Genomic DNA, 26325 nt, shown 5'->3' with positions numbered 1-26325 from the left:
ACTGAGGTACTCAGAGGCAGATCGAGGTCACAGGGTATAGAGAGACACTGTCTTTGCTTCAGAAGGCAAAGGAGGGCAGACCCCTATTTGACTCCTCTTTGAGACCTTCACTAGCTGTGTGACCTCAGAAGTCTCACCAAACTTTGTCAGCTTCATCTCCTTGGATCTGTGAATTCAGGGGTTTATACTCAGTAGCCTCTTAACACTTCTTCTCTCACTAAACTAGCTCTTCCAGCTTGGGCCCCTCAACTTCTTTTATGTCCAATTTTCCCATCTATAAAAAAGAGATAATGATTCTATTGATGAGAATGCAGATTAATTGGGAATATTGGATAATGGTATATTATATTTGAAACCTATTTGTTTTTCAACAAATAATGTAATTACATTAAAAATATTTAATGCAATAACTGCTTATTGAGGGGCAGCTAGGTGTAGGGGAGCTGCCTCTAATACATGGGAGCTCTTAATTTGCCCTGGGCAAGTCATTTCCTTTCTCCATACCAAGCCACCTCCTTCCCTGAGATTCCAAGTTGTAGGGAAGGTGTAGGCCTTCTTTGAGTGAGGGAGTTTCCTCTTTGGATTGGATTCCCTCTCCTAAAGAAATTCCAGTTCCAATCCCTGTCCCTATGGATACATCTCATTGAATTAAAGAGTTCCTCTTCAGAATATCAAATCAATGACTTTTCTTAAGTTTCTGTAACACTAGACAATCATGTTAAGAGCTGCAGAGTTGAGGAGAATAAAGAAGCCTCTCTTCCTTCGTGGAGATTACTGTCTAGTTGAAGAGAATAAGACACATACTGAGAAGATAGCTAATTAGTTCAAATGTGACTTCCCAGTTTTCACTGGCTCGACAGAGTAATATGATTGTTCAGTGCCCTGTAGATACAAAGTGTTATCAGGCAGAAAGATGGCAAAGGATAGAGCCCTAGCTCTAGTTCAAATCTGTCTTCATACACTTATTGGCTGTGTGACCTTGGGTGAGTCATTTAACTGCTGCTTGCCTCAGTTTCCTCAATTGTGAAATGAGAAGAATAATAGCACCTCCCAGGATTGTTGTGAGGATCAGATGAGCTATTTATCAAGCCATTTGCACAGTGCCAGACACATCGTAGGTGCTATATAAATGCAATTATTACTATTATTATGAGACATAGACTAAGTTGCCAAGCTTACAATGAATGGGGAAACAGATAAATAGCAGTGTAATACTACTTTCTGCCTGTGTGATGGTGGCCAAGTAATCCAGTCTCCCTGGGCCTCAGTTACCTTTGCTGGAAAGTGCCAGAGACACTTTCTTAAAGTATCTTTCTTAAAGCAAAGATTCTTAAGCTTTCTTGTGATCCAGGCAGTCTGGAAACCTTTGTAAGAAAAAAAAATTTTTGAGTGAATGAAATACTTGGGATTTATAAAGGAAACTTTTATTGAAGTATAATTATTAACAGCGTTTTAAGTTCATGGACCCCAGGTTAAGAACCCTTGGACTAGATTATCTCCAAGGCCCCTTCCAACTCTTAACTCTATGGTTCTTTGCTGCTTCAAATTGCTAAAAGAATTGCACAGGCAAATAAGTATTAGTTCATTAGACAATAAGAGAGTTCATTCAACAAACTTTTGCTAAGTGACTGTTGTGTGCTATTCCCACTGAAAGCCCCAAGGGAGATTCCAAAGATCTTTATAGTACGAAGAATACGTAGTATTTACGTTGCTGTAAGATTTACAGAGCTCTTTACTGATCTTCATCTCTACCCTAGGAGGTAGGGTACTATTTTTTTCCAGTTTTACTGATGAGGAAACCGAATCCCTGAACAGTTTAAGTTTAAACCCGGGGTCACACATCTGATAAGTGTCTAAGGTATGACTTAAATCAGAGTGTGCCTGATTCCAGATCCAGCATTCTACGTACTGCACCACCCAGCTTGGAGGAGCCAACTGCCACCTTATAACAGCATTTAATTTTAATTGTGAAGTTTTCCTCAGCATTAAGGTGAAATTTTCCCCTTTGCAACTTCCATCCATTACTTGTAGTTCTGCCCAGTATAGACAACCTGACTCAAATCCCTTCTTCTACGTAACATGTCCCCTGCCCTGTTGATTCTAGTCCAAAGTAAACAACCCCAGTTTCTCTATATACTTTCCCTTCACCTATCAGGACTGCTGTCCTCTAGAGGCACTCACTACAGCTCATTATTGTCCTCCTTAAACTGTGTTTCCCAGACATGCGTACAATGCTTCCTATGTAGTCTGAAGGGCAGGATACAAAGGGACCATCACCTCCCTATTCCTTGAAACTATTCCAATGAATACATAAATGGTTGGCCTTTTAGGCTGTGGTATCACACTGCTGACTCAATTTGTGGTCCATTAAAACCTCTCAGATCTTTTTCAGACAGACTGCTGTCTAAGTATTCCCCACCCATCATGTATTTGTGAAATTGTTTTTTAGAGCCAAGTGTAAGACTTTACATTATCCTTGTCAAATTTTATTTTATTAGAATCAGAGTGTTCTGTGCTACCTTTTGGATCCTAAGTTTTGTCTTCCTGGGAGTTAGCTATCCCCATCACTGGGTCCATCTGCAGATTTGTTGACCTTGTGTGTCTCTTTGGGTATGTTAACTAATTATGTTAACTAGTTTAGATATGGGAATATTCTTCTGGAACTTTTCAATGGAAGTAACCTTGAAGCATTGAAGACAAATGAGACAAACCAATCAATTCTGAATCCACCCAATTGTTTTATTATCTAGGCCTTATCTGTCTACCTTTTTCACATGAATAGTATAAAGTATTTTATCTTTTTTGTTTAAATCAAAGTAAACCTCTTTAGCAATCCTCTGATATATTGCAAATTCTGAGGGAATTTAGTGTCTGTGTGTATAGTAGAAAGAGTTTTGAAGTGAATGTTAGGAGTTTAAGTCCGAATTCTGTCACTAATTCACTTATATTACCTTATACAGGTAATGCTCCCTTTCTGGATTTCATTTTCCTCAGGTGAAAAATGAGTTTTCTTTTCTTGTCCCCTTGGCTAATTTATTCTCTGCCAAGCTTTCTCTCTCTCTCTCCCTCTCTCTCTCTCTCAATGATATTTACCATATTTCTAAAATCCAGCCGTGATCTCTTTAACAGACTTCATATCTTCATTTTCTCGCACCCCAAGTTTGGCCTGTCCAGACTTTAAGATGTGAGAACTACCATTCTGTATGGGCCCAGGGAATTTCCAATAGGATGAAATTGGAGGTTCCACAAATACCAATCACAATTTCTGTCAAGAATAATAAATTTATAATCTGTGGGTTTGGTTTTGTTTCTTTGGGACTTGACCTATGGTTTCAGCAGTGTAGGGAATTATTCTGTAACTTGACTCAGAAAATCATTTGCCTGGGGACATGAAGTGACGGATACTTCACCTTGGTCAGTTTCACCTCTATTTTATAAACTTTGGCAAGTATTGTTTCATTTGTTTTATTTGTAACCAGCATCTGTCACATAATAATAAATACATGTTGATTAAGTCTACTACATTTTGTTGAGAGTCTCAGGCTCTCCCAAGCTGCTATATAACGTATGAAACTGGGCACTTGAATGATCTCAGTTTAATTTTTTATGGTTGTTTGGTTATTTCAAGCATGCTAGATTTTTAAAAAAATCGTCCAGATAATTGCATGGATTCTCTGTTTTGTATATGTAAATACAATGTTAGGTCATTAGGATATTAACATTTAAAATGCCAGAAGGATATTAACATTTAAAATGCCAGAAGAAATTAAAACATAAATACCAGATTTTTTTTAAGTTGGTAGAATCATAGAGTTAAATTGGGAAAGGGTCTTAAAGATAATCTAGTCCAAAGATTCTTAACTTGGGGTCCATGAACTTAAAACATTAAGTTTAAGTTTTTAAGTCTGGTAAGCCACTGAGAAATGATTTCTGCCCTTGAGGCATAGAGACTGTTTTACAAGTTTGACCTAGGTCACCTGATTCCTAATCATATGACAGGATTCTTATCAGGAAATGTGTAGATTTGGGTAAGTAGAATTTCTGTGTAGAAAAAAAATCTGTAGAAAGTTAAAATATGATCTGTGCCCAGCCTTTAGTTAAGGGTAAATGTCAGCATTGCTATAAATCAGCTTTTGAGACAATTAATAATCTTAAAAAAAAACAATCATGCCATTTTGGGGAAGGGGAAAAGAGAAAGGGGGAGAAAATTTAGAACTCAAAAGCTTGTGGAACTTAATGTTATAAACTCATAATAATTTTTTTTTTAGAAAGAGAAGGAAAAAATAAACAATGTCAGTATGCACTGTTAGAATTTATTAAAATGTCAAGTTCCTGCAAGTAGGGATTATTTGTTACTTTTTTAAAATGTGTTTCTCCAGCCCTTGATGTGGTTCCTGGCACATAGTAGGAACTATTATACACAGTAGGAACACGGAAATGCTTGTTGAATTCAGTTACTTATGGAGAATAGCCTTTACATGAGCCAGGTAACATAATCCCATAATTTAACACATTGGTTGTTAAATAAATGTTTGTCATAGAAATGAAAGACTTGTTTTGTAAAAACTTTTTTAAACCCAATTTTACCAAGAGGTTAGGTGTAAGGGGATAATATGGTAAAGAATCCAAATTAGGGATCAGTCACTGTAGTTTAGTGAATAAAGCCTAATCCAGATTAACGTGTATTTGGTAAATGTTTAAACAAAATAAGTAAAAATTCAATACAATGTAGATCATGTTCTTTTGCGGTTTTCTAAATCGACATGCCTGGATTTTAACACCATTGTCTTAAACTGTCTGGGACTGGACTGCCTTTAGTTTATTGTCTCAAGCTATGAATCAAAGGCTATACGTGAAATATTCGGGTTCCACAGGAGACAGTTAATAAATTTTTATTACACAAAGATTCTAATAAGGGATTAAGGCCTTATCAATAATTTATGTATAAATATACATGCATATTCTATAGCAAACAATATTGAATCATTTCTATTCCTCAGGGTGAAGGATAGCACTTGCAGTTACAGAATTCTAAAAAGCAAAATTAGAGCCTCAAACACATAAGAAGGGAAGTCATAGAGATCACAGGCACTACAAAATGAAATACATCAAACATTGTCTTAACAGGCCCTATAACAGACTGGACCCTAGGTCTCCTGCCTCAGAGTCCAATTTGAATTTCTCTGTACCCAGTTTTTAATCATTAAGTGCTTCTTGGCAGATCACCTTTCTAATCTAAATTTTCCCCAAAGCACATCCTTCTACTTCTTTACCTCCTAAGAATTTTAAATATCTAGAAAGCTTTTTGAGCTATTTGTTATAAATTGCCATTATTGTTCATTTATTTTCTATACTCATATTCCCCTCAAGTAATTTTTCTGATACACAGCTTTAACTGAAATGTCTATATTTATATTTTAAATCACTAAACACATATACATATAGAGGGAGAAAGAGTATACCCTTAAAACGCTTATATATTCTTCTATACTCAGAATTCTTGTAGTTATTGGAAAAGGAAGTTAAGAGTTTGGAAATTCGCCATTTGAATGACTTGTAGTTTCTGTGTCTAGTCATGAGGTCCTGATGATACATCCTGTTTTTCTTCAACTGCCGCCTTAATACGATCATAGATTTATTGAGAGAAGGGTTTTTGGAAGTCCTCTGGTCTAGAGATGTCAAACTCAAGGTCCACAAAACTCCCAAGTGCTGCCTAAACCAGATTATAATTGAGAAATGTTTAACAAAATAAATGAGAATAAAATATAATACAACCTAGATCATGTTAATTTATGGTTTTCTTAGTTAATATGCAGCATTCAGGGATCCTTTTCTGTTTCAACTTGACATTGTCTTTGTGTCACTTTATTTGTAAGAAAATTGCCTTACATGTTCTGTGTCATCTAGGCAGTGACTAACAGAGCCAGTATTTTAACACAAGTCCTTAAACTCCAAACCCAGTGCTCCTTTCTGTTGTACCCAGATATAGCAGAGTTAAATGATAAGCTAATTTTGAACATTTTTGCCCACATAACTTTTACCAAAAAAATCTTGTTTTTGTCATTGACATTTAATGCCGCAGCTCCTTTTGTTGTGGGAGTCCTACCTCCTCCACAAAATTATAACTGCGTTCACACTGGTAATCTATAAAAACTGATATAAATAATTTGGATTACTACAAGCCTCTGCAAAAACCCTTTTGCAAAAATTTCCTTTGATGTAATTGTGCATTAGTCTCTCTCTATGTGCGTATGTGTGTGTGAAGGTATTTCCTAAAGAGCTGTTTCTCAAAAGGGTTCAGAAGTTGTCCCAAGTCCCCACAGAATTAATCTAGATTCTTCTGGTTTTGCACTATTAAAAAGTTAAAGCATGATTTAAAATGTAAGGTGATATAGGTTCAGCCGTTTTTTACTTCCATTTTTCCAGTTTCCAGTTTTCTACTTCCATTTAGTGTACCATTTTTAGGATTGCCATGTGCTTTCTATACATTACCACATTTGATTCCAGCAGCAGCCCTTGTGAAATGGATTCTACTGGAATTATCCCTGTTTTATAGAACGGAAAACTGGCTGATTCATAGCCAAGTGACTTGCCTATAATATATACAGCTTTTAAATATAATGGATTGGAATTTGAATCCAGGCCTTTCCTGACTCTTACATACAGCATAATTTCTGCTTCCCTATGCTGCTTGACTGTTTGAATGGTCAGAAACCACACATAAATTTTAAAGGGAATCTGAGGGATTTGTTGGTGCCACCCCTTGATAGTAGTTTTACTCAGTCAGTGGGAGAATTCCTTTTGCTTTATTACAGTTTGTTAAATAGTCAATTTGAGGCATTCTCCTTGTTAATGTTATCTTAGGTTTTATAAATGATCCTTACTAACTATACCCTTGCTAATCCCCAACCCTGGATCATTTTTAGCATTTAAAGCCCTTCATAGTCTGCCTCCATCCTGACTTTCTGTGCTTCACTCTCCCTCACAGATTCTAGTCATTCCAGATTGGCCTCCAGGCTTTCATACAGGCTGTCCTGAATGTCCTTGTAGCCTCTGGTTCCCTCTAGCACCGGCTCCTAAAAGAGGCCTTTCCTGATAGCTTCAAATTAGTGCTATCCCCCACACATTTATTTTGTCCGTCTGTATTTTGTATTTATGTCTCTGTGCATGTTGTATTCAGTATCCCACTGCAATAGAATATCAGCTCCTTGTGGGACTAAAGTGGCTTGTTTGTTTTACATTTTATATCTCAAGCACCTAACATTGTGAGTGTCTGACACATACTGTGTACTTAACAAATACTTGTTGAATTTAAAAATCCACAAAACTGTTTTGATTGTTCATCACAGTATAGTGCTGTTTAAATCCCATCTGGGCCCTCTACTTAAGCTAACTGCAGTGGTTAATTGGGTTTTGTGGTTTGTTTGTTTTTCTGTCCCCTTCCTTTCATGCCCCTCCCCCCAAAATGAAGCCTAAATTTGATCCCATGCAACTTCTGAGGCCAAAGGGGAAAAAGTCAAATCCTTCTTCCACCTATTAATAAGAGACACTCTTGACACTAATAAGGTATCAAGGAAAATTTACTACAGCAGAGTCTGGAGGAATTGAACACTTTGGCCAAAGCATACTCCCACCCTCTTTTCAGGAGGAGGGAATGTTAGATACAGACTGTTAATTCTGGACAGATCCTCTCATTAGTAGATGGATTGGCCTCTTCTCCATTAGGTCACCATCTTCTCTACATGCCCATTACATAACCACCCATAGTATGATTCCCCCCTCCCAAACATGTTTTAACATAGGACCCATGATCAGAAAATGGAGGGATAATTTTATGCAGGGTGTCTGCTTATATACATGAGGTTCATTAAGCAAGTGCAGTGAGGGAAAGCCTTCTCTAGGTAACTTTAGGTCATTTTCCTTGGCTAGTTCCAGCTAGTTGTAGATTTGGTTCCTTTATCAAAAAGTTTGTAATTTTCTGAAGGCCATTCTCTTCTTATTGGTTGAGTCCACCTGCCTTCTTATTATCTGCTTTATTCTCAATGACTTCATCAACTAATAATAACTTTTGTGGAAACTTAACTTTTGCAGTCTCTCACGTCAGTTTGGTAGGTAGTAAGTAACAGAAGTCAGATTTGAGCCCCATCTTCCAATGCCAAATCTAGTATTTTTTCCCCAGGATTGTACTTCTTCCCCTTTCATTTGTCATATAGCTGATCTCTTGACTTCATCATTGTCTCTTGTCAGTAACTCATCTTCCTGCAAGATTTCGTCAGTTCTGAAATACATCTGGTCAGTATTTGTAAATATATCCCACCCTCCCCCTGACCTGGGGATCTCCCCCTTCCTCTGATTGGAGACTTCCAGAGAGGTCCTTTCACATCCTATATTTCACCAGGGCTTTCTGAGCAACCATCTCAGCTTTTCCCACCAGGCTGAGAGTCTTCCTGGTCCCCCTCTTCCACCCTCCCCCTCCAGCTTCTTTTTATGTGCGGGAAGCTCTTTGAGGGCAGAGGCTCTTCCTGCCTTTCTTTGTTTCCCCTTCGTTTAGCACAATGCATGGCACATAGTGACACCTAATAGTCTCTTCAAACTCTTAAGGAAAAGGTTCTTTTAAAGTAAAGTTAATTTTAAATATGCCAAATTATTTAAACTACTTTACTGGATTAAGGATTTTGTGGGTGAATAGATGGTCTGTTAGGGACATTTTATGTCAAACTTGTATTATGAGCAATGAAGTTTACAAAGCAGCTTGTATACGATGTCAGTTTTGCTCTTCACTAACGACCTTGTGAAATTGGTTCTGAAAGGAGCTATCTACATTTTAAATATGAGAGAGTAGCCTGAGAGGGTAAATTATGTTCTGGTAAGCAGATCAGTGGTGTCTTTATCCTTTGGTGATTTCAAGTCCGATGTGATCTTTCCGTCATACCATGCCAGTATCCTTTTGACCTACAGCCCATATCATCTGAGAATTTGCCTGTGAGGGAGGATGTATCTAGAAAGGATCTGTTCCACGGATCAAATTGCAGCCCACAAATCTCCCAAACTAGATTAAAATGTCATTTGGAAATGTTTTAACAAAATAAATAGATACAATGTAAAATAGATGTTGTTAATTTCTGGTTTTCTGAGTCATATGTGACCTGTAGGGCCTTTCTATTTAAGTTTGACACCGCTGAGTTAGAACATACATAGTGCTTCCAAATTCTGGAACCGGCATGGCAAAATGGAAATAAAGTGGGCCTCTGGCCCTGTGAATTGTCATTTCAAGTTATGTCGGATTTTGTGAAGGTGAGGCTGATGATTGACTCTTTAGATCACATGATTCTCAGTGTTGTACTGCTGAAATTTCTCTTCAGCTGCAGGCTTTTTAAATCTCTTTACAAATGGGAGAATAACAGTTATTTGTAAGTAGGTGGAATGTAGGTTGATTTGTTGTTGGGTTTTGTTTTTGTAAGACTTGAATTCATTTTTTTTTCTCCTAAGCAAGGTAGGAATCATTTATTTTATGATTACAAGTTTGTTTTTCTATCACTGCAGAGTTATGCGTCACCCTGACTGCGTTTTGCTACGTGTTGGAGCAAAGATTTCAAAGAGGCAACAATTTTTCTTTTAGATTGAAAACTTTTAGTACCTGTACATCAAGTAGAAGTTAGTAAATATCATACATGTATAAGTACCTACTCTGTACCAGGCACTGTGCTAAGTTGAGGAAACTGAGGCAGAGATTAAGTGACATAGCTAATAAGTGTCTGAGGTCACTATAGCTGCTTGTATCTTTCTCTGTTCCCTGCTTGTTGGCAAAAGTACCTGGTATTTATTTTGTTTTTATTTGTTATGTAAATGTTATCTTCCTTTATCCCTCCTCATCCTCAAAAAATTCCTCCTTGAGGACATGGAATGTTGCTTCCTTCCTTCCCCTTTGGCACATAAGCTCTTACTACATACTTGATATTATTGAATAAATTGATTCAGAGTAGATTTGAGTGAGATATTTCAAAATTGTTGCTGTATATAACTTTTGGTTTTCCAGTGTTGTTGACTGCTTTGAAGTCTTGTTATTGGTGCTTTAGCAACACATGAATCCTGAATTTAATTTTGCTATTTTCTTTTGTCATGTCATCTTCTAGCTTATCCAGAACAGCACCAGTGATTGGGGCTTGATTGTTTTTTTAGATCCTGTCTTGTCCGGGAGTGGGTTGAACCTTGAAACTAACAAAACTTCTGCATAGATAAATTTCGGGATTGTTTTGTGAGTTGTCACATCTAAATAAGTTCAGAGAGTTGAACAGCAACCTGAACCGTTCCGAAAAGAAGCAAAGGAGGTTGCTTGAATGGTTGCTTGAATACAATGGTTCCCTTTCCATTCTTCATGATTGAGGGATATATGGGGAATTACCATGAGACTAGCAGTTTATTCTGTGAAGTAAGGCTACAGCTATATATCAAAGCCTAGGAAAGAGGAAAAAGAAATGACTTGTTTCTTTATCATCCCTGTCTCTCTTCTCCACCCCAACTCCCCACCTAATTGGTGGACTACAATATTGGATTTAGAGAAGGAAAAAAGGCTACAAATCAGATGGCTACTAAAAAAGCATTCTAGACAGTAAGCTAACTCACTTCTCCCCTAAGAGAAGATGAAAGCAAATAAATTATTTGGATTACTGATTACTTAATAGTTTTAGTTAATAATTCAAACACTTGAGCCCTAACACTGCCATCAGTTTTGTGAAGGTGCCATGTGTTCCTGAAAAATGTGTTTTCTACGATTCTCACCAAATAGTTCCTCATGTATGTCTTGCTATCATCACTTTAAGACTGGTTCTCTAAAATCAAATGTCATCTTTATCTTCCTAAACCAGTTCTCTCCCTGAGTTGGCCATGCTTCCTTTGGTCTCTTTCCCTGCCCTCCAACTACCAAATCCATCTATACACTACCAGTCAATCAGCACACATTTATTAGAATCACACTATGTGCTAGAGCCACTCTGCTGGGTGTTTAAGGAGGCAAATACAGAAATAAGACAGACTCCTATCCTCAAGGAACTTACATTCTATAGGTAAGTACAGGGTATCAACAGATAAATAGCAAGTGAACACATAGTGACTTGGGACTGGGGAGGAAAGGCCTTTTGAAGGAGGAAGTACTTGAACTGCCCAGTGAAAGGAACAAGGGGTTCCAAGAGCTAGAGATGAAAAAACAGACCATTGGAGGCATGGAGGCAGCCTCTGTGAAGACACAGTTGGGAAATGGAATGGGGGGGGGGGGGGAGCAGATGGAGAGAGAATAAGATGATAATGGTAGGGACAAAGCTAAGCTGTGCATTTGGTGGAAAATGTAAAATTTGGCAATTGTGTGGAAGATGTATTGAAAAAGAGAGACAAGAGGTACAAAAACTAATTAGGAGCTATCAAAATAGTCCAAGCAGAAAAGATAATGAGATCCTGAAATAGGGTGTCTGTGGTATGAGTAGATTGGAAAAGAATGGATGTGAAAGATGTTGAGCTAGAATAAATAATACTTGGGAATTGGTTGAGGGGGGAGGAGAGGGAGAATGAAAAATTGAGGCTGGTTGAATTATTGAACCTAGGTGACTAGAAAAATGGTATTGTCTTGAATAGGGGCAGTTAGGAGAAAGAAGTTCATTTAGGGGAAAAGATAATGAATTTTCTTTTGGAATTTTTAATTTTGAAATGTATATGGGACAGGCAGAGATAGCTAGTTTGTAGTTTGAATTGTGAAAATGAAGACTAGAAGAGATACAAGTGCTGGGGGTATAAGTTTTACTTTATTTGCATCAGGATGGTAGTTAAACCTGAAATCTGATCAGTAAAGAGAAGATGACCTAGAATGGAGCCCAAGGGTACACGCAGTACTTTTGAAATATGAATAAAGAACCTGCAAGGGAGATTTGGATAGGTAGGTAGGTAATAGAAAAGGCTGGGCCTAAAATGAGGAAAACCAGAATTCAGATCTGGTAATCTTGACCTTGGCCAAGTCATTTAACCTCAGCTTTCTCAACTATAAAATAGAGAGGATGATAATAGTAGCATCGATGATAAATAAAAATCTAAGGATTTTTGTGAGGATCAAATAAGACAAAATTTGTAAAGTAATTAGCATAGTGCCTAGCACATAGTAGGTGCCATAAAAATGCTAGCCTCTTGTTATTGTTGTTATTATATGAGCTAGATAGGAGAACTATAGCAGAATTACATCCTGAATACCAAGGGTGGAGGGGTAGTCAATAATGTTGAAAATTACAGAGAGATAATGACCATGAGGACTGAGAAAAAGCCATTAGATTTATTAATAGAGATAACTCCTCAGAGGGAGGATAGGGACAGATGCCACATTGTAAGGGCTTGAAAAGTGAGTAATACGAGAAGGTGGAGGTAGAAAGTTTAAATGGAGGGGGTTTTTTTTGTTTTTTTGTTTTTAGGCTTTTGCTTGATACTGGAATAAGGCTTGAAAGGCTTATAAGATGAAGTGAAAGTTTTTAAAGGTATGGTAAGGAGATGCAGGCATGGAGGTAATCAATTAGAAAAGGAACCAGTGAATGAGTGAAAGAGAAAAAAAAAGAAAGATAGATCACATGCCCAAAGGGGCAAGTTCATCATCAAGATGTTAAAAAATTAGATTGGGGTTACAGTCAGAGGAATTGGTGTTGACAAGAAGACATGGCACTGTGTCCTTTTGAGACCAGAGCAAAGGAGAGAATGAGGTATGAGACATCTCCCAGAGGCATGCTAACAGAAGGGGAGAATGCATGTAATGGAACTAATCTACTGCTGGAATTTGGAAAGGGATAGAACAGTGTGTCAAGAGTTTCAAGGGTTGAAGGACAGTTTAAAGCTGAAATGGCTAGTTGAAAGAGATTTTGAAGGAAGGATAATGAGGCCAAGTCTTAGAGGGACAGAGTGACTACTTGGGGAAGTAAGGACAGAAAGAAGGTTTATCAAGTGAGGCAGGGGACAACTAGAAGGACAGAAGATTATGGCCAGAAGGAATTTTAGAGCTGTGTAGTGTGGGTGTTAATGAGGTTAGATAGTGTGGCCATTCCTGTATAGGGATGAGGTGGAGTGACTCTCAGAAAAAAAGTAATTGATCAAAATGACTTTCAGTGGGAAAAGAGGTGGGGGGGGGGGGGGGGCTGTGCAACTAACACATGGACCTCACTCATCTGACCTGTTCAAAGGAGGGAATAATAGAAAACACACTGTTAGGTGCAGAGATACATTTTACATAAAACAGGGAAACAGCTTAGGAGAAAGAAGGGACAGTGACGGACAAATAGATTAAAGAGGTATTAATCCTAAGCACAGCAAACTCCTAAGTATATTCAAACAGGTTTATAGCTCTTTTTCCAGTGAAAAGAATTGAAAATGGAGAGGATGTCCATCATTTGAGGAATGGGTGAACAAGTTATGGAATATAAATGTGATGAATGATAAAGAGAATGATTTCAAAGAAACCTGGGAAGATTTTCATGAACTGACTCAGAGTGAAGTGAACAGAACCAGGAAAACAGCTTGTACAATGACAACAAACAACTTTGAAAGACTTAAGAATTCTAATACAAGTGACCAACCAGAGGACTCATGATGAATCAACATTTGACCTACCTCTTGATAGAGAGTTGGAGGACTAAGTGAAGAATGAGATATATATAAATACAGATATAGAGAGAAATATGTCTAGATAGATAGGGAAAAAATAATTCCTGTTACAAACATGTATAGTCAAGCAAAACTAATTTCCACATCAATCATAGAAATATTTGTGGAAAATTGTTTCTGCCTGATTATATATGTTTGTAACAAGCATTGGTGTTTCCCCCCACCCCCGCATTTTTTTTTTGGAGGGGGAAGGAAGTAGTAGAAGTAAGTAGATTTTTGCTGATCAGGGGAAAAAATTAATTTTAACTTAAAAAAAAAAAACTTCAGTGGCACCCAGTTGCCTGCAAGATGAAGGCCATATAGGCCCTCTGAAGTTTTCATATCAGCCTACCTCTCCAGACTTCTTATCTGTATACTTCCCTCTAAGTCTTTTACTTCTATTTACTTTGCCCCAAATGTTCCATGCTTTTCTTTGCTGCTGTAGGTTCTGTTCATTCCTTTCTCCTGACCCAAGATGCCTTTCTTCTAGAATCATCAACCTAGCAGTCATACTCTGACTCACAAAAAAATGAAAAAGCATCCTTCATTTCCAGCTCAGTTCAAATCTCTTCCATGAGTTCTCCCCAACAATGCTAAGCTAATCTCTCAACTCTTGTGAAGTTAAAATATTTATTGTCTGTACTGTTCGTCTGGCATTTTGTCATATGTTTCTTTCTTGACCCAGGGAGCAATGTAGAGAGGCAGATTTAGTAAGACCAATGTAAAGAAAATCCTCCAAATAATTAAACCTGTTTTGACAACAGTGAATTTTTCTTCACTGGAGATACTTTTTAGAGACTTGGCAGTGCACAAGTGAATGTTAAACTATGACCTGAGATGCCTTAAAATTGTGAGATTATATGATTGTCCATCACATACACCTGTGTTTCACCCAAAGTAAACTGCTTAACATTTTGCAAGTCTCATTCTTCCTTCTCTGGTCTCTCTGCATTTGCCTATACTAGTCACATAAGTTGTCATGCCTGTAATAGATTCCTCTCAATTGGTTGAAATTTTTCTCTTTCAGAACCTTACTACACTGGTCACACTTTATCCATGAAACTTTTCCTGAGCTCTAAAATCTCTGGTTTTCTAAATCATGATTTTCTCACATGTAAAATGAGGAGGTTTCCCTAGGTCTCTAGCATTATTTCTTGAGGATAGGAACAGTGTGACGTACTTCAGAGTCTGTGACATTGACTATGGTTCTGTACAAATAAGAGGTCAGTAGGGAGACAGTGGTAAAATTTAATGAAGTATTTTTATTTTAGAGGCAGCCATGATGCAGTGAGTAGTCAGGAAGACCTGGTTCAAGTCCCACTTCTGACATATAGACTGGCTCTGTGACCCTGGACAAGTCACTTAATTTCTCAGTGCTGGATGCAACTGATTGCAGAGAAAGTGCTGACTTGCCTTGATAGAGGGAATTTTCCTCACCCAGGAATTTCCTTATATCAGTAAAATCATAAGTATAGCCACTAGCCCTGTGGTATATATTTTAGACAAATTTCAGGTTAGGAGTTTTCATTTAGTACTTTCCCTGGTGACAATGAACTTGTTCACCGAATGCTATGATATCTATTACTAAAGTTACCGTTAACATTAGATATAGTGTTATTTAAGTATATTTGATGACAAAAAGATTCTCATATAAAAACAAAATATTCATAACAATACTTTGAAATAGCAAAAAAATGGCAACAAAGTTAGGTGCTCATTAATTGAGGATTTCCTGAATAATTTTGTCTAGTACAATGCAATATTTTTCATCATGAGAAATATCTGTGAAGAAATTAGAGCAACAAGGGGAGAATTCTATGAAAAGAAAGCAGAACTAAAGCAACCATGGCTATAATGGTATTAATGAAAACAACACTGAAAGACAGTGGAGCTCAGATTAGATTCATTGTAATAAGTAATTATGACCCTAGAGAAGGGGGAATGAAATATACTTTCTTTGTGATAGAGAAGTAGGGAACTCTTGGTGTTGGGAGTTAGAATTGGTATCTGTTTTGCATAGTCTTATTTTTTCTTTGTACAAGGAAGTGTCATAGGTGACGCAGTAGTATCAGAGGTCTAGCTTTTATTTATTTATGCACACATATATGTATGTATTATTTTACATATTTTTCTCATCTGATCCTCACAACAGCCCTGTCAGATAGATGCTGTTGTTATCCCTATTTTACATATGAAGAAACTGAGGCTGAAAGAGATTCAATGAGGTTAGCGTCAGGTAGGATGTGACTCAGAAATTACCATGTTGTAAGCAAAAAAACAAAACCTGCACAAGTGTCAGTAATTAAAAACATTTGTGTCGGGAAATAAGCAGTTTTAACTGTTTTAAGACCCCTACTTTGTCCTTAATTTTAAAGAAAGTAATAACAGAGAAGGGAAATCTGAAATTGATTATAGGAGACATGAGTGTTCTTGTAAAAAATTGGGCCTGGGAACCTGAGTTCAAATCTTCAGTCTGTTCCTTACTTCTCTGGTGGCCCTCGGCAAATGACTTCACTGCTGTGAACCTTAGTTTTCCCATCTGTGAAATGAGGAGTTTAACTGGATGGTGTCTCAGAGTCTTTCAACTCTAAATCCTATTTGTTTGTTTTGTTCTGTATAGGTAAATTAACAAAATGGATTTCTCCAAACTACCCAAAATCCGTGATGAAGAGCATGAAAGTGTGTTTGGCTATGTGTATGGAGTCTCAGGACCTGGTAAGTGCTGCTTCATTTCATTGGTGTTTTTTCTTATATAAATGCATGGACCACTTACAAGTAGATATTTTAGCATCCTTTCTACCTATCCAAGTCCTGTGAGTCTTTCAAGAACCAGCCCATAGCTTTACTTTGTCAGTCTTTCACTGACCACCATAGCTTTCAGTGATCTTTCCTTCCTCTGAACTTTGATAGCAGTAATGATGTATGCTCATGTAACTTTATTGTCCTGAACTGTTCTTTAAATGTCTTAGCTATTTAATTATTTGCTTATTTAAGTCTTGACTTCACAACAAAATTGAAATGTCTTTGAGGACAGAAACCAAGATTTAGAGGTTTTTTTCCTCCAAAAATTTTGCATGTAATAGATACTTAATAAAATTTAGAAGCTTCAAAATTATTCAGCTGTTAAAATGAGAGTCACTTATTACAGCAATTGGAATTAGGACCCTATGAGTTTGAGAAGTTTTGGAATAAAAAAATTTAGGTTTTCTTCTGTCTACTTCATTTTCTCCAAGTGCTGACAAATGCCTCTCACATTAATTGATTATGTGGTAACTCATGTCTGGTGGAGAAGGAGAAAGGAAGAAGCCTGTCCACAAGACTACAAACATTTATTAGGCACTTCTGTGTGTCAGGCACTGTACTAAGTGCTAGGAATACAGATAAGAATAAAGCAATCCTTAGAAGATTTACCTTACAACCAGATAGAAACAGTAAGAGGGTTTTTTTTGTTCATCCACACTGGAATGATTACTTGGTATCTCCTTCCACAGCTGACTTCTCAGCTTTCCATTTTGGATGGGAAAAGTCCCATCTCTGACATGTGGTAGAGATGCTCTGTTCTCTTTGGAGGTTCCAGAGTGGAGACTAGTGGGGAGCAGGGTGTTAGCTACAATATTACCTTACCTTCAGATCCAAGCTAAGTGCTTTAAATATATTATCTCATGTGATCCTTACAACAGGGAGCTAGATGCTATTATTATCCCCATTTTGCAAGTTGAGGAAATTGAAATAAAGTAAAGTGAATTATTTTCTCAAGGTCTCACAGTGTCTGAAGCTGGATTTGAACTCAGGTCTTCCTGACTCCAGGAAAGGCTGTCTACTGTGCCATCTAGTTGCCCCCAATGTTTTAAGGTCACATTATGAGGTTTGGAGGAGGTGAATCATGCTGTTGGTTTATACTGAGTTAGTCAGCCAAAATCCCCTTTCCCATGGTCTCTTTTCCATTCGCCATTGTGAAGTCAGTGTACTGAACTATGGGACTTTGTTTTCCTCAGTAAGTTGACCTTTCTATAGAGTTATATAATCCACTTCTCTCAGTCTTTTCCACAAGGTTATCATTAGAAAACTGTCAAATACCTTGTTGTTGACATGTCTTTATTATGTATTTTACTAGTATATTGTATTTCTTCACCTAAAATAAAAAACCCTCTCTAACAGTTTGTCTTCAACCTTTCTGCTTACTTTTTTGTCATCAGTGTCCCTTGACTGTGGTGTCTCTATCTCAGCCACAGGCAATATATTTATTTGCCAGGCCTGGTTTATTTTAGCTAATTAAAAGGCAGGCTTTAGTTTCCATTTCTAGATTTCCAGATCAGACCACAAAGGGACATAGGTTAATTTTGCTACAGTTTCTTCCAGCTTTCATGCTCAAAAGATATGTTAGTATCTCATCCTGTTTAATTCAACAAACCTAATTTTTAGTCCCTGATACAATTAACCATTCTTTGTGCTAAAGAGAAAAAACTTCCGCTGTCAAAGACCTCTCAGAATAGCTTTAATTAAATGAATTGTCCCTTATAGGAAACAAAAAATTTTAACAGAAATTTAAACAAGGTTTTAAATGGGTTCCATTGTACTTCTTACATGAATTCTTGCTCCAGTGACACCAAGTTCCTCATAGCCGTCCTAATACACACAATACTTGTCCTTGCTCTACTGCCAGACATACTTTCCTTTATATTCTCTGCCTAGCTAAATCCTATGCACCTTCCTCCTCTAAACCTTCTAACCTTACCCTAAAAAGGCTAAATAAATGTCACCAAAGAAACAAAATTTCTAAAAATAATTCGTTAGAACGACATGGGGCAAACTGAAAAGAGATCTGTTAAATTTTTTAAATGACAAATTACAAACAGAAGCAAAAGATGCCATCAACCACAAGATGAAGCAGCTCCGGAAACATAATATCCACTTGTCCTTATAGATGCTTTAGAGAAAGTAAAAGAAGACTTAGTTTAGCCTTTAGATCTCAAGAGATAACGAAATAACTTGAGGGAGATGGAAGCTAATATAACAAGTATTCCATAACTGGAATCAGCAACCCCTTTTCCCTGTGATTGATAGCACTAGCATCTGGGGTGGAGATTAAGAGAAGACAGAGTTTTGTATTTGAGAGGCAACAAAAGTAGGCCAGCATGACCGGATTGTGGAGTGTTCTTTGTCAAGAAGAAATACCTTTGGACTCTAAAAGACAGAGTAAAAGTAACTAGTTTAGGTAGTGGAATGGGACACAGGGAAAGATGAGCACCGACTTCATTGGTCAGAGGACCTAGTCAAACCCCATGTCTGACACTTAGTTACTACTACCATGATCTTTAAAAGACAAGGCATTTACCTTTCCTGGGCCTCAGTTTCCTTTTTTATACAAGGAAGAGGTTGAATCAGATGACCTCAAAGGTTCCTTCCATCCCTAAGTTGTCATTTCTAGCTAGATCCGAAAATAGACGTTATTAAATACAGTACCATATATATCATAAGTAGAGTTTGAGCCGAAGTGGAAAAGTTCGCATCTCTTCCCTTGCCCTTGTTTACTAACCAGGTGAAGCGTTGACTTTGAATGTTTTCATGTTCTTTTATAAGGTTACTTAAAGTTGTTGCATTTGTTTTATGGATTTAAAATTTTTTGTAATCTATTTCCCATGAATAACTTTGCTTTTGTAAAATACTCGTCTCCGACACATTTCAGATATGATCAATATGTTAATTTGTTTTATTTGACAGTATTTATTAGGAGGAGGGGCAGGTTGTAGTGGTGGGGTGAGTTGATGATGATAGAGATGTCATAAAGGACAAATCATATGAAAACGAAGTCTGGAGAGGGAAACAAACAAATGTCATTTTTTTTACTACCTCATTAAATTTAATATGCACTTAAAAAACAAATTACCTAGCAAGTTCGTGTGTTCACATACAGTCCTCTGTTTTCTTATCTTTATATCAAAATTTTTGTCTTTAGTTCATAGTTTTAAAAAGAAGATGCTTCTTGTTCATTCATTTTTGATTTCACACTTGCTGTTTAGACTAATTACCAGCATCTGTGACTATTTTCATAACTGATAATGTTTTACCCTAACAGTTAATTAAAATGCTTATATTAAACCTAGGTTTTACCATAATTCCTCCTTGAACATTCACTATTATGTAGTTTTAACTAAATGTACCAGTAGGCCTAACACTAAACAGGCTTACTTCAGTTTACGTCTGGAAAAATAGGTCTCTTCCTCCTTCTCTTCCCATCTCTCTTCCCCAAAAATCGAAAAGAACCAGCCTATCAATTTGCTTTATTTGGCAGTGTTGTCTTGCTTATGTATCTGAGATAATGAATTTTAATTTTGTCTAGGTGTCCATAGGGGTCTTATGAGGAAGTGCTGTTTAATCAGAAGGACCTATTTCACATTAAATGTTGGTAATAGGATAGTCTAGCATCCTGGAGCTCTGTACAACAGCTTCAGTTTCTGTTTTTATCATATTTTAATTGAAAATTGGCAATCCTTGCATATAATTCATCTCCATTAAGTAGAATATCCTTTTCATCAACCATTGCCAGATGTTTACTATAATAATACTAATTATACTTGTATAATTTGGATAATTCACTTTTTACTTTTCAAAGTATCTACATTATCTACAGGATCTTTTAAACAAATGTATTTGTCCCTTTCCTCATGCCCCTGAAAGTAAGTTTTTATGTTCAGTCATTGTAAATGTTCCTTGATCCACAGTGGCTGCTTTACTTCTTTAAATACAAGGAATAAAATTATGTTATGTGTAGCTTTAGTTTTAACTATAACTATCAAATACTCTTCACATATTTTAATTTTAAATAAAGGTACGTGACAGCTGTTCTCTTATTACAGTGGTCACTGCCTGTAACATGGCTGGTGCAGCTATGTATGAACTGGTAAGAGTGGGCCATAGCGAACTGGTTGGAGAGATTATTCGACTGGAAGGTGAGATGGCCACTATCCAGGTGTATGAAGAAACCTGTATCCTTCTTGTTAATAGAAAAACATTGCTCGTTTCACAATATCAAGAATTTTATACCAAAGGCAGAAGCAGTAGATGTGGTTTTCAGACTTTACAAAACTAGAAACACAGTATGTAAAAATACACACATATATACACATAAATCCCTCCTCTGATGTGTAGCAAAATAGCTTAGGAGAATAGGAGGAAAGGAAAAAACTACTAGAAGTAATGAGTTACTGTTTTCTCCAGAAAGATTTATAAGAAACTGCCTATTTCTTAAAATGAAAAAATTTGGTTTTAAGTTGTATAGTAAATCTAGTTGTAGCATGATGACATTGTTAAGGAAAATAGTCAAACCAAAAGCCATGCAAATGAATGTTAGTAATATATGATAATCATATTTGTTTCTCTTGGAGAATACTTAGGACTTCGTTGTCATTAATTCAGTGACCGAAACACTGCATGACAACTGTAGCTTAAGGGAATATTTACTGTAACCTTTGGGAAGCATAACTTTTATATTTGAATATGTTTGTGATTTTCAAACCAAAAAAAGGAAAGAAATTATTGCTAATTTCTGTTTAGATGACTTCAATTTTTGCATTATTCTTTTATATGGTTAAGTGGAGTTGTACAAAATTTTTTTTTTGTTTAGCTCAGCTTTTTTACAATGCCAAATTGCATATTAAGATATATGTTGGCTTAATTTGAAGAATCTTGTCAAATTCATTTTCATATTTCTCAGTTTCTTTATCTTCTGCAAGGATGTTGGTATATAAAAAATGTTTGCTTATGCCCATCATGAGCACTTTAGGTTAGATTCACCATAAAATGATGTTTCTCTTTGCCTTTAATCATCACTAACTAAAATTTCATCTGGAACATACTCTGTTGCAGAAAGAACAGTGTGGTAATATGGAAGACAATGGAATAAGGAATAGTTTGGAGAGCAGCATTACAGAGGCTGGTAGGAGGCAGTGAAAGTGCGAGGAGAGCACAGTCTTGTGGAAATAGAGGTCATCACAGAGGACAGTACCCCATCAGCATGATATAGTCTGTTCTACAGAGAGTCCTTCAAGACAGTTGTCCCCACACCTTCAAAGAATCACGTAGCAAGTTAGAGGAACCACCTTCATAGAAATCTTGGGGAAGACCATGTCCTCCTAGAGAAGAAGCTTGCTCTCCTTTCCATTTTAGCACCTGTGGGAAAGCTTAATTCATCCTCTTCTACTTTCTGCTATACCTGGGTCACATGAAAATTTAACTCTCAACTTCTTTAAATCTTCGAATTCCATAATGAGATTAGAAGTCTCCATTTTGTCACTACCCACTTATCTACAGCCCTTTGCAAATCCACTTTGCAGAAAACCATTCTCTTAACGTTTACCCAGTGATCCAGTTAACTGCTAAATATGGTGGGCTTGTAAAAAATTTATTAAGAGCCACTGCATTTCTTGCACAGCACTAAGTTTGTAAGAAATTTATTAAAAGCCTGGCAAGTAGTTGATATTTACTACATTTTTAGGAATTTTAGCTCAAAGTACAATAATTCAGAAAATGTAACCTAGGAAATAATTATGAAACTAAGAGTTGTGAAATCTATGAATTTTATCATTTATGATTTTTAGTTTCTGAATTTTTTTACCCCTTACCTCCATTTTCTGTGATTTTCATCTCTTTCCTCATATAAATCACTTTCCAGTTCTTAATATTCACAAGTGGAACTTTTCATTTGTGACTTCTGAATTTATTGGTAAGAACTAGACTTGACTTTACTAAAGTCAATATTAATATTAATTTTAATGACTTTAATACTAAACTTTAAAGTATGTAGCCATCATTCATAGTTTTGTTTCTGCTGTAATATGGCACTTACACAATTCATAATATTTATATACATAATGTATTGTAACTGTAGTGCTTTATTTCCCTTAAAACTTTTATATCAGTTTTTTCCTTAGCTTATCATTTCCAGCTGGTGTATCTGTTGGTGATCCAGTACTCCGGACTGGCAAACCCCTCTCTGTGGAACTAGGTCCTGGCATAATGGGAGCCATTTTTGATGGTATTCAGAGGCCTTTGTCAGACATCAGCCATCAAACTCAAAGCATTTACATTCCTAGAGGAGTAAATGTATCTGCTCTTAGCAGAGATATCAAATGGGATTTTACACCTTCTAAAAATCTTCGGGTACGTTGTGCCTCAGTGACCAAGATTTCTAATGTTTCTGCAAAGATCATAGATTTAGAGCTAGAAGGGGAAAGAGGTTGGAATGAAGGAAGCAACACTAAGGAGATTCTATGTGATTATAGTATAATCCCAAATAAACTACAAAGTATATTTCTCATATTCCTGTGTTTTCGATGGCAACCATATGCAGTGAAAGGGTAGCAGTGGTGTACTCACAAATTAGACAAGACCCCAGGATTGTGCCAACGGAGGTGAACTGATTGGCATTTGTTTTAAAATTAATAAAACAACTGTGTTTTCTAGGTTGGCAGTCATATCACTGGTGGCGATATTTATGCAATAGTAAATGAGAACTCCCTCATCAAACATAAAATTATGCTGCCCCCCCGCAACCGAGGTACAGTGACATACATTGCTCCACCTGGCAACTATGATGCTTCAGTAAGTATCTTTCAGACATTTGGGACAACATAGTTGTTATCCCCACATCATATTTGACTTTTCCATTCCCTAAGTAACACTTAACTTCAAGTGGCGCTCACTTTAAGTAAAACTTAACTTCAGGAAGAATTCCTTGTCATTTTTGTTTCAATTGGTATTTTTTTAGCAGGGCTTGTCTTAGAATAAGGATTACAAAGTATATTCTTACTTGACTTAATTCATTTTCATGTGCATTTTTCCCTCTTAAATTCTGCCTGCTTGAAGTTCTGCTCCTATAAGAATCCAGAAGACCTTGCTTTCCTCTCATCTGTTTATATAAGTAATTGTACAATGACTTGAGTATATAACAGGAAGGAAATTTTTTGAAAAATTATAGTTTAATGTTGTTCAAATTGATTATGGTTCTCTTGTTGAGGTATATCAGATCCTTAGAGTAAGTATTATAATTTATCATTTTGTTACAGTTAAAATAAGAAACATTCAATTTGATAGCAAATTTTCTTGCCTTTTTATATAGGATGTTGTCTTGGAGCTTGAATTTGAAGGAGTAAAAGAGAAGTTCACCATGATCCAAGTGTGGCCTGTCCGTCAAGTTCGTCCTGTCACTGAGAAGTTGCCTGCCAATCACCCTCTGTTAACTGGCCAGAGAGTACTTGATGCCCTTTTTCCGTAAGCATACTCTGTGTTGTCTAGTGCTGGTGTCCTGGTTGGGGCTGTTTGTACTAATCTTGCCATGGTCATCCATGTGCCATTGCTAACAAGAGCAGACCCTTGGATAAAAGTTTTAAGTTTTCTAAATACTGTGTATGTATTTTCATGTGATCCTCACATGAACCTAGGGAAGTAGATGATGATGATGATGCCATCCATTTTATAGGTTAGGAAACTGAGACTGAGAAAGGTAAAAATCTTTTGTCCATGGTATTCCAGCTAGTAAGGTCATAAATGGGATTCAAACCCAAGTCCCATCTCCACGTAGTGTAACTTTTAATATCATGCCCTGTATTCAAATAAATTATTCTTTCCCAGATTCATTTTTAAAGTTCCTCCAAACTATCAAACAAAAGTAGTTTCTTCTGTAAATACCTTTTTAAAAAAGGGGGGTGGGAAGAAAAGACTTTCTTCATTGTCTAGGTATTTTTACTTTCTTAGAAATAGAAGTGCTATATGGTTTTCTTGCTTCACTAGGAAGTGAATAATACAGAAACCATTTTCTTTGTCCAGATGTGTACAAGGAGGAACTACTGCTATTCCTGGTGCTTTTGGCTGTGGAAAAACTGTGATATCACAGTCTTTATCAAAGTATTCCAATAGTGATGTGATCATCTATGTAGGTTGTGGAGAAAGAGGAAATGAAATGTCTGAAGTACTCAGAGACTTCCCAGAGGTTAGTATCCATAATGCTTGGGAGAAACCTCACTGACTAATGTTTGTTGCCTTTTAATGGTGCAGTGTAACAGCTGGGACCCCAAAGACTATGAAAGACCTCTCAGCTTTCATCAAAATGAAGAATTTCCACTTAGGAAACAAGCTCAAGGGAAAGATTGTTTTTTTCAAATTATTACAGCAAAGAAAACACTGAAGTTTGATGATTTTCAGTTCTTAGGAAAAAGATAAAGGAAGACAACTACAAATTTTTTACTTTTGAATTTGATATGGAGTGTTGTTTAAAATGTGAAGCTTAGGAGATTTATTTTCAAGTAAGTAATCCATTTTTTTTAATTGAGGGAAGGCAGTTGCATTTTTCACGGCAGTGGTGTGAGGAGCCTCTTAATATAACCATACTGTGACTGGGTGAGTATAGGATCTTTATAAGGGTGAATATTACCAATTCAGTTGAGTTAATATTTATTAAGTACATACTATATGCCAGGCACTGTGCTAAGTGCTGGGGATAAAAAAAAAAATAAGAAAAAAAAACAGTCCCTGTGGATGAAGAGTTTACAGCAGAGTGGAAGAGACAGAACACAAAAGGAAACTGAGAAAGGGCAGGGGGAGGAGGATTTTTAGTGGCATCAAACCAAGCAGAGATGCTGATGGAAAATGGAGAGTTTACCTTGAAAGTTCTGAGCCCTCTATAAAGGAAGTCTTTGGGAGGAGTTTATTGAAACTGAAGGAGAGGTAACTGAAAGAGATAAGGTGTTAAGTCTCTAAAAGTCATGATGAGATTTCAGATGATTTCAGAGATCTCCTGGAAGAGACATAATAAATAAATGCCTTCCAAAAACTGGGCACAATGAGAGATCATGCTGAAATAGTGCACTGTTGCTCTAAAGTTTGTAAACATTGTTTAGAAGCTGTGCATTGGATGGTCTGTTCTGAATTTCATTGGGTAGTATGATTATATAAATCTAAGGAAGCAAAAATACCCCCCAAAAAAGTTATCTCTGTTTAAACAGAAGAGTGTTTAGGAGCTATCAAATGTTCATTATTTTATTAGTAAGATGATATTGTCAGTGTCCATTTTGTCAGACCATATTAGAAACAAAGGCTGTTCCTAGCTTTCCGGGGCTAAAGTATCTTGTACTAAGTCCATGGCAGTCCTGGCCTTATACCCAGCACCATTCTTGACACTCCAGTGTGCTACTCAGTCATATCCTACAAGGTCGATAAATTAATGCTGCTATTACTGGACAACTTGAAAAATACATTAGCTTCCTGGTAACAGGAATACAGCTGGTAGTACAGCATGTAGTGCGCCCACCCCACCCCTGCATAGTATTTAATAGATGATACTCTGTTGTGAAAATCACAGGATCTAGTTTAGATCAGAAAAGAAACTTAGAAATCATGCAGTCTGGCCTCCTACTTTTATAGAAGAGAAAACTGGGCCCTAGAGAGAGAAAGTGACTTGCGCAAGGTCACCCCGGTAGTAGCAGAGTGAAAAGCAAGGTCCAGAGCTATAAAGGGGCATTAACATTAGCGATTACAGGTTCTGGTCTAGCCCTCTCATTTTACAAAGGGGGAAATTAGGGCCCAGAAAGTTGTAAGTGACTTTGCTCTAAGTTCACCTTCACTGGAAAGCTGAGATTTAAACCCAGGTCTTCAGAATGAATTAATGAT

General features: G+C 36.8%; 1 protein-coding gene across 3 annotated transcripts in view; it reads left to right on the top strand.

The window, feature by feature from the left end:
• The window catches only part of ATP6V1A (ATPase H+ transporting V1 subunit A), a 46681-nt gene that overhangs the window by 7553 nt on the left and 12803 nt on the right, over window positions 1–26325 (top strand). For all 3 annotated transcript variants that reach the window (XM_072613970.1, XM_072613968.1, XM_072613971.1), the window contains exons 2-7: window positions 16283–16377; window positions 20520–20648; window positions 22607–22821; window positions 23125–23262; window positions 23780–23931; window positions 24487–24649. In XM_072613970.1, the coding sequence (XP_072470071.1) occupies window positions 16296–16377; window positions 20520–20648; window positions 22607–22821; window positions 23125–23262; window positions 23780–23931; window positions 24487–24649 (879 nt within the window). In that variant the 5' untranslated portion in view covers window positions 16283–16295. The remainder of the gene's footprint in view (window positions 1–16282; window positions 16378–20519; window positions 20649–22606; window positions 22822–23124; window positions 23263–23779; window positions 23932–24486; window positions 24650–26325) is intronic.

The sequence above is a fragment of the Notamacropus eugenii genome, chromosome 5 (assembly GCF_028372415.1).
Source record: "Notamacropus eugenii isolate mMacEug1 chromosome 5, mMacEug1.pri_v2, whole genome shotgun sequence".
Taxonomy (NCBI): Eukaryota; Metazoa; Chordata; class Mammalia; order Diprotodontia; family Macropodidae; genus Notamacropus; species Notamacropus eugenii.
Note: the sequence above shows the minus strand (reverse complement) of the source record. Positions and strands in the feature narration are given on the sequence as shown.